Source organism: Plodia interpunctella, chromosome 1, assembly GCF_027563975.2.
Source record: "Plodia interpunctella isolate USDA-ARS_2022_Savannah chromosome 1, ilPloInte3.2, whole genome shotgun sequence".
In the NCBI taxonomy this organism is placed as follows: Eukaryota; Metazoa; Arthropoda; class Insecta; order Lepidoptera; family Pyralidae; genus Plodia; species Plodia interpunctella.
Genome location: NC_071294.1, coordinates 5,162,746 through 5,179,294, shown reverse-complemented (window position 1 = coordinate 5,179,294; position 16,549 = coordinate 5,162,746). Strand labels below are relative to the sequence as shown.

The window sequence follows — 16,549 nt, the reverse complement described above, 5'->3', positions numbered from 1 at the left end:
ACATGTACAAAATTTACCATTTAAAATTTAAATAAAAATCGTTATTTCATAAAATTTATTTATTTCTAAGTATATACATATTGAATTTGATGTTTGAAAATAAAATTCACTAAAAAAATAATACAAAATAGCTATAAATGATTCGTAAATTATAAACTGGCTTGATTTATAATAATAATAAAAAAATTGCTAGATATCACAGACATATTTTTAACATTTGAAAGATCTCACCCTACATTAATTTGTGGCATTCGCCGCTTGAAGCGTCGTTACTTTAGTGAAAAAAAAGTGCCTGTTTTTCGTAATATTTAGTTTAATAGACACAAGCCGAATATGCGCTACGCCTTCACGTCACGCGGCGTACGCACTTACCCTGTGTATCGAATAGAATCCCTATATCAATGAATATAACAAAGAAATCAAAAATATATGTATATGATCGAGGCATATATACCTATGTAGGTATAACATTTTACAAAATAGCTAATGAGCTAACGAACGTCATCGTATCAGCATTTAAAACTATTTTCTTCTCTAGCTCGACTGTTTAAATGAGTCTTCGCCTGTGGGTAGGTATTCCCGGCACCTGTTACCGCGCGGGCGACGACTCGGGAGGTCTGCGCATTGGTATGTTCGGAGGACAATGACTAGTTTGAATTTATCCGTCTTTAATAAAGGCACCCAAACTTGCTACACAAAGAGTACAATAACGTTTAAACTCATTAGACATGTTCAATTTCTTACACTATAACATTGCATTGTTGTCTATTTGTAGGTAGGTAAAGATTTTATTGAAGTTGCTAAGTAAATGGTGAGATGTGAACAACGTCGTGCAAGCCCAGTGGGAAATGTGAAACTATTTATGAGATATTACGTACAACTATAGCCAAACAAAATAAATATAATAAAAATATGTATTGCATTTTATCAATTTTTATTGACTGTCGTCCCTCAAAGGTTACTCAAAGGCTAGTAATAAAATACTAAAATGATAATAAAACCACGAATCAAAAACAGAGAAGATGCCCCCTATTGTATTTTCTCTAACAAAAGTTGTATGAGGCGGAAAGCTAACCCCCTTCCCATGACGTCTGTTCAAAACTAGACACACCAGGTCCTTCTGTATAATTGGTTCATGAATAAAACATATGGTTTACTAGCGCAAGTGATGATGAGAATAATCGTCAATATATTTAGTGAAATATAAATGTAATTTATTTGACTAAAGCAGTCATAATACAATCATTTATTGTGTTATCCTAATGAAGATTTCTTATGTAATAGCCAACAAATGTGCCAAATTTCTAATTAATAAAATTGAAATATCAAATCGTTGCATTTGTGATTTTTTTTTACAATTATCTCAGTGCCGTAAAAAGGGGTTGATGCTTTTAATTAGCTATATACATAATTTTACTAGATACAGCACTGGAGTGACTTATATACTTTTAATATGGGTCCCACCCTCGCCGCGCCGTAACTCTCGTTAGATTTTATGCCAGATTTTATCATATTGCACATTTCTGGGGCCACAAACAGAATCAAAGTTTTGTTGTCCAATCCGATTACCTAAAACTGTTGGGAGTGAATTTCACGAGCGTTTTGAACTCCGTCCCGGGCTGTCATTTGTGTTTATTAAATTGTACCATACACAGTAATCAATTTAATTATCTTCTTTTATAAATAAGTAAAGTATTAGTACAATGTTAATTTTATAAATGTTTAATTTGAAAAATAAAAGATTATTTAAAAAAAATGTCGGACACTAATGCACACGCCGCGTTCAAACGCTCTTGAAATTCACCCTTGCTTGTTATGTAAATTATTTAAAAAATCAAATCCGTACCCATTTCTACATTTTTGGGCGCCGCCAGGATAAGTATGTTTCTGCCTGCCACGAATTAGGAATAGTTTGACATTTCTGGGTACCTTAACCAAGTATGGAAGCGGCCTCTGTGACAAAGCCGCCGCTTCCAAACTGCCAGCTGGCGCACATCACTAAAATATCTCGAGTTGATGTATTATAATTGATTACATGAAGGTTGATATTTTCCAAATTTATATGAGAATTTTTGTTAACTTTATACATAAGTGGCGCAATAAAGTTTAAATAAAAAATCATTTTTCAGCGTTGGTAGATAAGCGACAGGTGGAATAGGATTTATACCGACCGGAATAATATACCCCTTCACTTCGATTAAAAGGAAATTAAATAGGAACCTCATCCGGTGGCATGAGAATCGGGCATCTGATAGCTGGATTTGTAGGGTGTATAACGGGCTAGTTTCTTGAACCAAATCCGTTTTCAAAATTTGACTAGTGACCAAGTTAAAAGTTACCATGTTAAAAATTGATATATTTTTTAAGGAAAACTTCTTTTATTCCTAGTTTTTATTTTTGCAATGAAATTTGCATTACAGAATGGAAAGTAGGTAGTATAAAGTTATGTTAATGGATCAAAACCAAAGTTTTAATCAGATTTACGGCTTTTTTTCGGGGATCCTTTAGAATTGTCTCCGGCTGGAAATAAGTTGCGGAATGAATTCTTTTGTTCTTTCACTTGGTAATCTTTATCAACATTTCCAATAATGTCCCTATTCCGTTTCAATGGATTAGAGTCAGAGTTGTTGTCGTCTCTGAGGTCTATCGAGGACGCAAGCGACTCTAACGAGGTGACAGTGGAGTGGTCCCGCATTCGGTCGCGCAGAGAGAGGTCGAGGAAGACCCTGGCGGCGGACTCGGGCGGAGTCGCGGCCGAGGCCGAGCTCTCCGTGGCGGGGAGGTCCTCGAGCGCCGCCAAGCGCATTATTTCACGCTGGGACTCACGCGCTTCCACCAAAAATATGCTCTCCTGTATGGCGCATACCAAATTATGTATAAATAAACAAAAACATAAACAAAATGTGATGTTCAACGACAAAAGGAACCTTATGGGAGACGCTTAAATGTTGCACTTGTTCATTTTTATTGTAGACGCGCATAAGACGTTGCGACTGCCGTCCTTAAAGAACCTTTTGTCGTGGAACGTCACAAATACCAATGCCCTATGTAACTAATGAAATAATATAGGCAACTAAGCGTTCAAAGTTTATAAGGACCGGATCCGTCAGTACGGATGAGACGTCATGCCACGCTTACATGTTTGTCCAATGTTACTGTGATCCATCGTACTTTGCTTAAGTCTGCGACACATGTTGGCCGAGCGTGATACACCAAAGTAAGACTAGGCTAATTGACACAAGCCAAGCGCTACTGTCTAGATGTTTGGCACGTTTAGACCAACGCGTTGTCAGCTACCGTCGAGTATTCGGCCGCTGCAATAAGTTCTACGTCGTCCATATTGTTACAATATAATACAGAATAAATACTGACAGTGCTCAAAATATGGGTATCTCCCAAATTGGCTTGCGTCCATTTGTCTAGTCTAGGCCAATGGCACATCTACCTATAGACAGTAGCGCTTGGCTTGTGTCAATTAGGCTAGGCTCATCTACGGTCGGCCAACATGTATTGCAAAGCTTTAGATTTGTCTGTGTTACAATGTATGTTGAGGTTTGACGAACATGTAAACTTACGACTAAGCCGGAAACTTCGGTTGTAAAATTGACAGAGACAAGCAGGAGTAGTAAGTAGATAGTGTTTGTCAAAACATGATGTAATTATTTTCAGTCAGCTAAAAACTAAATTATTTTGGTGATCAAATTTACTTTTTCCTACCTTTGATTGAAAAATGCACTCATGTTTATCTGTCGTATGGCGGAATCAAAACCAGTTTACGCAGAATTTAATTTTTTCGTTCTGACTGGAAATTGAAAAATATCAGAAGGTACACACCGGGGAAAAGCAAAGCAGGCAGAGAAAGCAAATGTCAAATATTTTTGACTAAACTTTTAAAGTAATTTACCTTGACTTCTTTGGTTGTGTATTGGTCGAGTTTGTCGTATATCACAGCATGTAGACCCATTTCTTTCAATCTCTTTATTGTATTTTTGTCGTTGTTGTCATCTCCCCAGCAGAATATAACTAAACCCGCGTTAGTTGCCAGTTGCACCTGTAATCAATAGAATTACTGGTTATGGCTACGGTTTAATATCAATGTCTGGCCGCTATAATTAAATTGTAATTTTCTTAGCACTCGTGGTCCAAGGCATAAAGTAGTAAACTCATCGCAAATAAATCAACAAGTATATCATGCTTCATGAGATAATAAGGAATTCGAATATTTTAATACATATTTTAATATTCGAACATAGCAAAGTATTAAATAAGAACAGCTCGTAAGGTACATTTATCGATAAATCATTCATTATCATTGACGTGAAGCGTTTATCGCCAACGATTATTTTTAGTCACATATGTCTCAATGTCAGGTAAGCAAACCAACCTGACACGTGATAGAACTATTCGTCAAGAAACAATTATCACTAAACACTAATGTGCGTGATGGTATGTGGACATTGAAACATGTTGCAATATTATGACAGCAGAGTTCATTCTTGAAACAAATGAATGGAGACTTGAATGCATACTAAGAAACCGAACATCGCAGTATTAGATTGGATATTCACCATACATAGTGAACTAATTTTTGATATTATCCGTTGCAAAGGCATGCAAGCAGTTCCATCTAAGGCCATCATAAGGATAGCAAAAGCAAACGAGTTTGCTTTTACGATGCAATTTCATGCGACCTCCTGCTTATAATTTTCAGCAGATTTGAGAAATTATTGTTTCTGTGACTGAAGTGTTAGCTTTTATAAGGGATTATCTAATACACTTAAATCGTAAAGATAATTTGTTTGTAAGTTTGTGTGTAAGGTGAAATCTTTGGAATAAATCAACCGATTTTCAAAATTTTTTTAAGGGTAGAAAGGTTATTCTTAAACAGCTTCACTTCCCACGTAGATATTAAATGTCAATCAGGGGAAAAGGGCTATAATCTGGAGATTCTTCTCGACGACGATAAGTTACCAACCTATCACTATTGAATCTCAATTCCACCAACTTAAGTTTTTATTATTCAGAACGAATGCACAAAGCGTCTTAAATGCTAAATACTTTAGCTCCGAGACAGTTTCTTCCCGTTGATATGGTAATATAAAAAAAATTGATTAGTGACCGCGGAAATTCTAAATTCCGTCAACTTTACCCAAAGCTATCTTTCTTGGCTACGTCGCTGCGCACTGTATTAAGAGAGAAGGATCATAAGAGAGGATCATACCCGTATTTTGAAAAACGTTGCTCATAGCTTTTAATTTATAGTATATTTACTAGCGACCCACCCCGGCTTCGCACGGGTGCAATATTATGCATTTTATATATGTATAAATTTCGTCAAAATCTTTAGATTTAAAAAACGCTCATCAAAATCCATTGAGTAGATTTAAAGACCCAAGCATACTTGGGGACAGCGGGAATGGCTGTAATAATGATCGCATTTGAACGATTCGATCGATCGAACGATTTAGATCTACAACAATTGAAATATAAATCTGGCACAGTACATACCTGCGTGGGGTCCCTGAGAAGGTCCTCGGTGTGGACGACGACGCCGAGGATGTCGGAGCTGACGGCGCTCTGCACGGCCGCGGGGATGGACTGGCAGCGCGGGTCGCGGTACGCCTGGTAGCGGCTCGTTATGCCCTGCACATCACATACGACACGATCTAACGGCTACATATAATAATGACATGAAAACAACTTTTTATTTTCATAGATGTCGTTGTTGCCACAAGTTTTAATTGTCGCCGAGGTCTTGTTGCATTCAACGCGTAACAAAAAGACATGTCCGTACCGTTGAGGAGTGCCCTCTTATTCTAACTCCACGAATCGGTTACATTGAATATGATACAGAGTAAAGTGTGCATGGCAAACATTCATTCATATTTTTTTTGTTAATTAGGGTTTAATTGTTCAAAATCACAGTTCGTGTAGGTAATTACTTACCAAGGTGAGAAACATGACAGGATATTTATTCTGTTTGTGCCGCACCATTGTGCAAATATCTGGGTTGAAACAGGAAATCACAATGCGGCGCTCACCGGCATGTTTCAATACCACCTCCAATACCTGAAAATATATTTTCATACCTTATTAAACATTAGTACAAAGAACTCGTTTTCTTTAGTGATAACCGCGCCCCACGGTTTCTTTCCCGTAGTCACATCGCGGTACCGCATTTACATGTATTTTTTCTATGTATATGAAAATCTGATAGTGGATTTCCACCCTTTACTTCTATTTCCAGGTAAAATTTTGTATGATTACAACAAAGATGTTGTATGTTTATTATCTGTAATGAAAACCTTTATTATACTGGTAGCATAATGTCCGATAATACTGCCTAATAACCAAAATTCATATAATTAATTATTCAATTTAGGCCTCAAACTGTCATGTTCTGGTTAAGAGCACGCTCGAGTCCTGAATCCATACTAATATTATAAAGAGAAAAAAATTGTATTTTTGTTTGTAACGAATAAACTTGAAAATTACTCGACCAATTTTGATGGAATTTGACACAGACGAAACGCCCAGGTGTGATATGGGCTTATTTTTTTTTTTTGAAAAATTGCCCCCAAAGTTGTCAAAATTGCAAACTTGTATGAAAAAACGTGTCATACATACACGCTATCTCCTGAAATACTAGACGTACTTTAATAATAAATACAAAATAAAAAGTACAAACATAGGTACACTTTACGAAAAATTAAAAAAAAATGTGATCATACGCAATCGCAAATCCACGCTTTTAACCGTTAGGCTAGCGAAAGCTTACCGCATGTGGCGGAATTTGGTGCTTTTATAATTTAGGACTCGAAAATAAATACTTATTTTATAATTTCTTGAAATTTTGCATACATATACCTGGTACTGATCCATAGACCTACAATATTTAGAATCGTCAATAAGTACAATAATTTATAAACAACTAAATCCTACTATCCTACTAATATTAGAAAGTTTTTGAGGATATACATATATGTATGTATGCATGTATTTATGTATATATACATGCATGTATGTTTGTAACTCTTTCACGCAAAATCTACTTGACGGATTGTTATGAAATTTGGTACACAGGTAGAAAATAAACTGGAATAACACATAGGGTACCTTATATCCCGAAACCCCGGAGCGTAGTACTTACTATTTTCAAAAATAGTTAAAAAGCAAGTGTGACATTATGTATAACAAAACCAGTCTTAACATTGATCAACTTGGAGTGAAGTTAAGATTTCTCCATATATTCCTATAGCTTTTTGTGGGCGCAGCCTTACGACAAGGTAGTTATGTAAGCCATTGAGCCAATCTAGCAGAGATAGATAAAAACGAACCTTATCAACATATGTGTTCATATCAAATGGATTGTTCAACTCAAATGTCCCGTCATCCATCTCCATCGTCCACTTAAGTTCCACATTGAAACCCACATGGACATCTATCTTTTTCATAACATCTTCCAATGTGGGAAAAGGTTGATGTTCCTCTAAATCTTCATCGAAGAATAATATTTCATGGTTACGCCCTTCTACCAAATGATATACCTAAAATTATTTTTATATTATTAGTTAATCTACACTACAAAGTACAAAAAATTATGCCAAAGTCAATGTTTATGAAGGTACTGCCTTATGTCTTGGTACCAAAATTAAGAACTTGCCATAAATATAATAGGACTTATTATGATTTAGGGTGTGTGGTAAAATCTGAAAGTTGTTTTGATACATCAAGTGAAATTGTTCAATATATTTTTTCAATTTCTTCCAATATTAAAAAAGTCAAAACGTTTGGTAGGTAGCTACCCGACCCAAATTATAACCAGTTTGTTTTGACAATTAGTTTGACATAGATTTGAAGAATTGAAGAATCACTGCTAAAACTATGTTAGATGAATTGAAACATATTATTTGGCATACTGAAACTACCAATAGGCATCAAAAGTTTTTTTGTACAATCAGAAATTTTCACTTGACTTATCAAAACTACTTTTAAACTTGACCAATCATATCCTAAATCCTTATTATTGCCTTAATTAAATACCTTTAATTTTTGAAGCTGTTCCAAGGTTAAGTCCTTTACTGGTAATTCTAACATTTCAGAAAATTCAACTTCCTTTTTTCTTTTCATTGATATACACACATGAAAGTCATGATATATAACTGGTATCATATCTTTACTTAGCTGAACATCAAATTCTAGCAAATCTGCCCCACTTGCAGCTGCTTTCTTTAAAGAAGCTACAGTATTTTCACGGATATTATTACCTCTGAAAATGGATATTATTATCTCTGAAAATGATTGTATTATCCACATTGAAAAAGAACTCCAAGAATTGGGTCAGATAAGCCAAGCTGCATAAAAATTCTAGTAGGTTCCTATTTTAAATTTTTAAGTTATTTATATAAGTTGCATGTAAACAATTTAACAATATGTATTAATGTTGTATTGAAATTAACACTTACTCCTTATTTTTAAAGCTAGCACCCAGCCCTCGGTGCCCCACTTCTAATCCCGTCCATGTTGGATCCCAATGTTTTGCATATGACACTTGCATGTCACATAGCTGCTCTATCATTGGGTGTATTATTAAATATTCAATATTAATTGTTCCTAAAGGTCGATGCTTTACATTGCAAGTAACTGGTAACTCTAATGTACCTTCAGAAGGTTTAAACATATTTGGTAAAACATAAGTGTAGCCAACATGGCAAGGTGGGTCTTCAGATGATGCACGAGAACTATATGAGAAAACATCCACTAAATATGCGAGACCTTGGAGATTTGGAGTCATGACATTCACAAGCAATATATCATTTGGTTTGTACTCTGTACCAAATTGGTCTTGTGACTTCAAGCTACAAATTTTGGGGTCATTATTTAACGTTGAGACTTCAACAATCACAGCAGGTGGACTTTCACTATCCACTGTGTCCACACTCAAAGAATCTTCCACAGGATGTTCCGTACCAAATGACAATTTCACTGGAGTGACTTTGATGTTCATGAGTCTCTCACTGAGGCGACTTTTCAATTTTAGAGGATTTTTCATAAACTTAAACTGTAAAATACTTTGCATAGTGAGCCAACCTTTTGTAATCTTGTTTTCATTGCTGATTTCACCAAGAATATCAGTGACTGGATTTACCATAGACTCCAAGATGACTCTGGGATGAATACTAGTTTCCCAATAACGCACCATTACATCATTTGTATCATCAATTGGAATGCATACAGCATATCTATAAAATACAGAACAAGTATTGGGAATAGTTATTGTAATAGACCACATGTCGGTTCCTCCTTGATTTTCTAAAAGGACCAGTCTTTTATAGTCCCATTCTCCTAGTTCTGGTATGCTACCACTTATGTATACTCTTTCTCTAGGGCCAACCTCAGGAGCGGACACTGTAAATGTCCAATCTTGTGATACAATTTCAGGCTGAGGTTCTGGCTCTTTAGTAGTCATTTTTTTAGGTGGTATAAACTGTTTTTTCTTCCGGTTATCTAAAAAAAACCAACGTTGCATTGTTACACAGTGAAAATTTTACAAAAGAATGAAAAAAATATGAGATTGTTACGCCAAAAGAATTACATTCTTTCTGATCTAAGTCAATCACAGAATGTCAAGTCAATCCAATCAATGAAACAACATGAAGACAAACAAAAAAAATGTACAAAGGTCTAATATAGTAGGTATGGAACTTACAATAAGCTGTGCATGGATTCTTGGTGAGTTTGATCCAAATGAGTATAAATACACCAAATAGTAATATGAAATCAAATGAATTTATTTACTCTGTATTTAGTATAGGACCCATATAGGAACATTTGATTACATTTACCCCGTGTCCCCGAGCCCCCTACCTACCTATAGACGGACCTCGCTCGAACGAACGAACGAAGCTGATTATAGTCTACTAGCTACTAGGCCTATTGTATGTTGGCACCTACCTACCAAGAATAGATTTTTCTTTAGTCATTGGTACCATGGATTTAGTAAGTACGTTGTACGGAGACCTTACTAATTCCATACCATCCATCCTAGATACTTTGACAGAGTCAATTTTTTTTAATAGGCACGCCACGCACATTTAATTTCCCGAATCTGGAATCCGAATTCGGAACCGGACCGGAATGCTCTTCTTTCATTGAATACAAAATCTTTTTTTCAAAATGGAGGAAAAACCACAAAAAATCTAACGTCAAGTTTGGAAAGTTTACCCAAAACTAACCAGAAAAAATACCTACCCACCTAATGACGTCAGCGCTCACCTGTGTTTTGTCGCGGCGGCCGCTACATACGAAAGTTTAATTCGTTTTCAGACATTTGGCGTGAAGGACTGGAAATACCTACAAGAAAAACGTGCATATCTTATATATGTGTTTTCGAAAACGGCACTAAGGATTTCGTTGAAATTTAAAACATAGGTGATTACGTAGATAATATGTCAATCTGGCTAGGACCCATGTCTGGTATAACTAGTTTTCGCCAAATTACACAGATTATTACTGCTTGTACACTCGAAGTTAGTGGTCTGATTATTGGAATTGGTACGATCAGCGTGCGTAGTGCGGCTTTGCTATTTACATCTCACCATCGAGTCGATTCACAGTGAGACGCAAGCTAACCAAACACAGTGCGCCATTGTGACTCAACGACAGCCACACCGCAATGTGATTGGTTCACTGAGTCTCACTTCGAATCGATTCGATAGTGAGAAGTGAATTGCAAATCCGCACTTCAACTTGTGACGCAACGACAGCCACACCGCAACGTGATTGGTTCACTGAGTCTCACTTCGAATCGATTCGATAGTGAGAAGTGAATTGCAAATCCGCACTTCACCAACATTTCGGGTTCAATAACGCGTTTAGGGTACTGTTGACGCTGCCAACATACGACGTGACGTTGCAATAAATTTGTGTGTTTGCGGGTGCAGACTGGTTTTACACTGTGCTTTCAAACGGACATTACATGACATATTACTTTGCTGTTTTTATCTGTTCAGGGTAATCTTACAGTAGATCCGATTTTAAATAGAGGTAAATACACACAATATATAGGTTTGTCTGAAGATGTTAAGGTTTGTTTCCTGAAATTAAAAAAACTACATTCACGCGGACGATCCGCAGACAAAAACTAATATTTACTATTATATAAAATGAAAGGCCTGTCCTGCTTGTTCCATTTATTACTTTCTTTATGTACCTACTCTGTATAAAATGTAGGTTACCCTGGGCACTGAAGACTAGTGACTCAAGAATTCAAGATACAAGCGGGACATTACGCTCGGATTATTGTGATGAGGGTATTTAAGATGAAAATAAAATAACAGTTTATTTTATACATTTTTATTCATTATAATAACAGATAGATAAAAATTTATACTTCGTTTTGATTGAGCACATCAATATTTCAAAATGTAAACAAACAACTAACCTATGAATCGTCAGTCGAGGTCGATTTTCGTTTTGGCTTGCACCATACAGAACACTTAGGTACCACGTAACCGTAGGACCACGTAATTTCAAGAAGATTTTCACGTAATTATGTCGCAAATCTCAATATTCTCCAAAGAAACACAACCAGTTGACAGCTAAACTACCTCGAACTCGTCGCATAAATTCAAATTCAAAATTCTTTATTCAATTTAGGATGATATACATCACTTATTGACGTGAAAAAAATTATTTAAAGGAAAAAGGAAGGATTTAATGGATTATCCTGAAAATAATAACACTATTTTAGGCTATGTTCTGCATTATTTGGTCAACTGTAGTTTAAACTTGATTTTGACTGAAGATCTTACCTGTATAAAGTCCATATTTTAAAAGTCTTCACGTGTAAAGTGTTCCGAGCTTCTTTTCGACCGTTTACTGGCTCGAAAATTTTACAGTGTGAGGCATATCCAATAGTTTTCGAAGTTTTTTTATCTTATATGGAAAACGATTTTTCCTAATATTTCGGCACCCGAATATGCTACAGTATTGTATATTTTCACAAACGAATGGTTACATAATGAAAGGATTAATAAAGTACAATAAAACAGTAGAAAAAAATATCGTATATTGAATATATTTACATAAAAACAAAATAAGGCGATAGAGTCACAGCAATAGAGTAAGAATTTGAAAAAAATCTGTAAAAATCTCCGGATCTACTAGACGGATTCGAATGAAACTTTTTGTTATATAGCTATTAAGCCTGGTCAACATATAGGGTATAAATGATTTTGAAAACTGGAACACCTGATGGAGCACTATGATGGTGCAGCTAAACTATAGGTAATATAGAAAAAATGATGACTTAACAAAAGTTGTTCAGTCTGATGAGCATTTCCTTTTGAAGTATAAAAATCGGAGATCTGGAACACCTGAAGAAGAGCGAGTCATAATGGTCCAGCTAAACTATAGGAAATATACAAATGACGCTTGTGTATAGGTATCATTACGCTTTGTCTGTACAGTTAAATTTCTCTAATAATTTTGACTCCTTACCAAAAATGTAAATGGATGAATGTCCAAAAAACAAGAATAAACGACAATAAGCTACGACAAAAATGGTAATCAACGAGACTAGTCGAATGCTGGGCGCTACCGGCTCCTCGTTTCTCTCTCTACCTGTCTGCCAGCCCAAAGCCCGCAATGCCGTCTAACGGGTTCTCTCGCTCGCTCTTATACAATGTTATTGCAAATCACCTCCCACTAGCCGGTCGCGTCGCCCACCATCACATACGTACCGTTTAACAAACGGTCAGATTTTTGTCCTATGTCGGTAATGTGGTCAGTCAACAAATCCACGGATGCAGTTTGCCTGCTCTGCCAATAGTGAATTGCAGTGTACATTTATTATTTACCATAATATGTTACGCAGCTTGTCATTCAGAGTTTGTAAACTTTAATTTGGCGGGATTTGTCTACTTTAAATCTGTTTCTTTGATTATTTTATGTTCGTTCCAGCCTCTTTATAAACAAAATATCTATCATATGAAGCTCTTCAATAATAATAAATATAAATAGATAAGTACCTATTCACTATATATAACATGACTACAATTAATTCAAGAAATATGGAATCTTTGCCGAACCAGTTTGTGTCAGCAATGAAAACACTGTTTGACATAATGGATGATAAACACACAGGACTTGTAAAACTAACAGATATCGAGAACCGTTGGCGGGACGATCGAACTAAAGGTTTGCCTCGAGGTGTAATTGAAAGTCTTCAAAAGGTCGCTTCTCACGATGGATTATTGAGCTTTGAAAGATTTTGTACCGGTCTTAAGATTTGTCTCCTACGAAATCAAGTCGAGTGCGCTGCGAAAAAAGTGGAAAGTGTAGACAACAATGTCAAGAATACTGGAATACACTCACAGGTACAGGTGACTCAGGTACACCGTCCGCCGTCTGCACCACTGTTGGATGTTAATGAAGCTCAAAATATAGAGAGAAAATGGAATGCTCTAAAATCTTCAGATAATTCAACACATAGAACGATTAGTATGCCTCAACTTATAGGTCGCAAAGAGCCTCAGGTTCAAGAAATAACTACATTACCCTCATTACCTAAACATGATTCACCACGAATTTACGGGCCACCAAAACCACCTAGGTTAGAAAAAAATTCGCAAGATAGAAAAGAATCTAGGTCAATTTACAAATCAGAAGAAGATACAACTTTTGCACATGATGACATAGCTGAGGGCAAATTGGACTTTGAAGAAATTTCACGAGCTGTTGAGGAACAGAGTAGAGGTCTTGCAGATGGACGGTCTTCTAACGATACACAATCCCAAATGCGTCGTGCGTCTCGCCGTAGAGAACCTAGGCGTCACACTTTGCACAATGGGGTAGATTATAATCTTCTTAAACGGATGAAACAAATTGAACAGGAAAAAGACGTGCTTCTTCAAGGCTTAGCGGCTGTCGAAGAAGCGCGTGAATGGTATCTAAAACAATTGACTGAAGTGCAAGAAAAAATGCGTTATGCCGGAAGAATGGGAACATATGTTGTAAGTCAAATTTTAGTTTACCTAAGTATACCTATATAGGTATAGGACGTTGAACCTTAAACCATCAATACATACAAGAAATATACATCTGAAGATTTACTTGAAATTTGATATGTAAGTAGGTACCTTATACACCGGGTTAACATCTTACACAGATTTTTCTGGGAAAATTACGAGGATCGATAAATAGATCTATGTTGGTAATCCGTTAAAACACTATTCAATTCCTGTTTTTTGTAACTCTATTAGGTAAATCAAATTTTTTACTAAATATTTACACAGTTTATGTGGACGCACTAATTTCTACATTCTGCATATATTCGATTAAATAACATAACGATGTGAAGTAAACATTAATTCAACAATGTCTTGTTGAGATCGTGGCTTGCTTGGGTCGCACAAAGACTGGTGCAAAACTGATACTGTTCTGCGTTGATCCGAATCCTTTGTATCTTCTTATAATTAATACTCGTGGTCTTGACTAATTTCGGCGCTAAACATTAAAATAGCATAGGTTTATTACATTAAACGTCAATATAAGTATAATAAATATTTACGAAAAATAGAAAACTTATCTCAACCTCCCTCAAGTGAAAGTGCGTCTGTCTGTCTGTCGTCCGTCTGTCACAGCCAATTGCTATTGCTCCGAATCTGCTGGACCAAATCAGATGAAATTTTGTAAGATGGTGTAATCCAATGATGACACAGATGCGCTAAGGAAATGTATATCTTTATATATCTTTTTCAAACAAGCGTATTTTACTATAATGTAATAACGTTATCACGTAAATTACCTAATCGTAAATTTCAGGAGCCCTGGAGCGAAGCTCATCAAGAAAGATTGGAGCTGCTACGTGCTCGGGTGTTAGAACTGAATCGGCAGTTGGGAGCTTTAGCAGCCGGCTGGAGACACGGTCAACTATCTCTTCACATGAACTTAGCATTGCCTGTTGCATCACTCTCTGGAACCCCGCCTGTGCCCAATGCTGCTGTACTTAAGTCACAAAACCGCATGCTCGCAGAGGTAACACTTTTATCTCTATTGAGTAGTACTTATCTAATAAAAAATTCTTAATTTTAGCCTGTTATATAGTATTTAAAATAATTTCTTTGTAAATTAATTATAAATATTGAAAACATTGTTCCTTACAAACATTTTAACAGATTTTTGTTTCTTCTTGAATTTTATTTCTTCTTCAATCCATATCATTAACCCTAAATAAAATGTAGTCATAACTTTCAGGAAGTTAATCGAAAAAATGAAAGAATCTCAGTACTGGAAAGAGAAAAATCTGCACTCATCCGAGAATTGCTGCTTCAAAGAAATAGAACAAAACTGATGGACAATTTTACATAAACATGTCGCAGCCATCTGGTTCAATCAGCCATTTAATTGGAAGGCTAGCCGGCATCGATCATTAATTGAACTAAGTACCTAGCATCAATCAACATTTAACTATTTGGCTCATCGTAAGCTAGCCAGGCAGGTGATTAAAATTTAGTTCACATTTCATCCACTGCGGTTTTAGTAGTCGCCAAAACAAATATGGCGTCATTCCGCAGACCATTTTTAATCTCTGTATACAGCTCGCACAGCAGTCAAGTTTTCGTATATTTTTCAGTTTATATCAATACATATAATAAAACAGTAGAAAAAAACATCCTGTTAATTGAATATATTTACATAAAACACCTGATGCATACCCATGATGGTACAGATGAAACTATAGGAAATAACAACTGAACAAAAGTTGTTCAGCCTGATGAGCATTTTCTGTTAAGGTAAAAAAATCGAAGATCTGGAATACCTTATGCAGACCCAAAATGGCACAGCGAAACTATAGGAAATATAGAAATGACGCCTTAACAAAAGTTGTTCAGCTTGATGAGCATTTCCTGTTGATGTATAAAAATCGAAGATCTGAAACACCTGAAGAAGAGTCATAATCGTCCAGCTGAAATATAGGAAATATATATATTTCAGTCTTATGAGCATTAAAAGAAAAATACCATCTTCTGTATAGGTATCGTTACACTTTATCTGTACAGTTAAATTTCTCTAACAATTTTGACTCCTTACAAAAAATTGTTCGGCCAGGCAAACGAAGTTGCGGGCATCAGCTAGTAATAAATAAAAGTAACGTTTAACAATTAGGTAGTTTCTTTTTATCTTAAGAAAGAAATCCTTTAACTTGCGAACTCGTGGTTACCCTAATGAACTAAATGAACGTTTCATTTAACAACTTGGCTAGTTCTTCTTTAGAGTGGAATAAGTACCTAGGTACTCCGAACGAAGTACCTACTAATTCCATGTTCTTTAGTCATAGCATAGCTGCAACAGATACATGGTATACAAGACAGGATGTTACAAAATACCTATATAAAATCTAGGTACGTAAAATACCATACCTTGGTAGATCCTATAATCGAAGATTCAAGTACTTTGGATCCATCCCGCCAATGAGTCACAATCACTAGTAGACACACAAGTAATCACTAGTAATGTAATTTTGATTCGATGGGACTGACATGTC

General features: G+C 35.8%; 2 protein-coding genes across 6 annotated transcripts; one reads left to right on the top strand and one right to left on the bottom strand.

Annotated features, from left to right (window-relative positions):
* Positions 1-493: 493 nt before the first annotated feature.
* LOC128674892 (glycerophosphocholine phosphodiesterase GPCPD1-like) lies at positions 494-10,349 on the bottom strand. 5 transcript variants are annotated; one of them, XM_053754163.2, is made up of 8 exons: positions 10,276-10,349; positions 8,466-9,507; positions 8,044-8,269; positions 7,338-7,547; positions 5,947-6,069; positions 5,509-5,643; positions 3,905-4,051; positions 494-2,851 (listed from the first exon to the last, which is right to left on the bottom strand). In XM_053754163.2, exons 2-8 carry the CDS (start codon positions 9,467-9,469, stop codon positions 2,471-2,473), a joined length of 2,226 nt encoding a protein of 741 aa, XP_053610138.1. In that variant the 5' UTR covers positions 9,470-9,507; positions 10,276-10,349; the 3' UTR covers positions 494-2,470. The 5 variants fall into 5 exon arrangements, 4 of the variants coding, with proteins under 4 accessions (XP_053610138.1, XP_053609971.1, XP_053610049.1 ...); XM_053753996.2 differs by lacking the exon at positions 10,276-10,349 and adding an exon at positions 9,710-9,976; XM_053754074.2 differs by lacking the exon at positions 10,276-10,349 and adding an exon at positions 9,872-9,963.
* Positions 10,350-12,217: 1,868 nt separating this feature from the next.
* Positions 12,218-16,166, top strand: LOC128683980 (uncharacterized protein). Its single transcript, XM_053770118.2, has 3 exons — positions 12,218-14,015; positions 14,827-15,039; positions 15,259-16,166. The coding sequence occupies exons 1-3, from the start codon at positions 13,050-13,052 to the stop codon at positions 15,370-15,372; spliced, it is 1,293 nt and encodes a 430-aa protein (XP_053626093.1). The 5' UTR covers positions 12,218-13,049; the 3' UTR covers positions 15,373-16,166.
* Positions 16,167-16,549: the final 383 nt, after the last annotated feature.

What these genes read in the sequence shown, in the direction of transcription:
- LOC128674892 (XM_053753910.2), bottom strand. Translation starts at nt 9,529, where the DNA reads ATGCAACGTTGGTTTTTTTTAGATAACCGGAAGAAAAAACAGTTTATA. An exon ending in CTGTCATGTTTCTCACCTTG is followed by an intron (nt 5,644 to 5,946) that starts GTAAGTAATTAC and finishes TGTGATGTGCAG; the next exon opens with GGCATAACGAGCCGCTACCA. An exon ending in ACACAACCAAAGAAGTCAAG is followed by an intron (nt 2,852 to 3,904) that starts GTAAATTACTTT and finishes TGCGCCATACAG; the next exon opens with GAGAGCATATTTTTGGTGGA.
- LOC128683980 (XM_053770118.2), top strand. Translation starts at nt 13,050, where the DNA reads ATGACTACAATTAATTCAAGAAATATGGAATCTTTGCCGAACCAGTTT. An exon ending in GAAGAATGGGAACATATGTT is followed by an intron (nt 14,016 to 14,826) that starts GTAAGTCAAATT and finishes CGTAAATTTCAG; the next exon opens with GAGCCCTGGAGCGAAGCTCA. An exon ending in AAAACCGCATGCTCGCAGAG is followed by an intron (nt 15,040 to 15,258) that starts GTAACACTTTTA and finishes CATAACTTTCAG; the next exon opens with GAAGTTAATCGAAAAAATGA.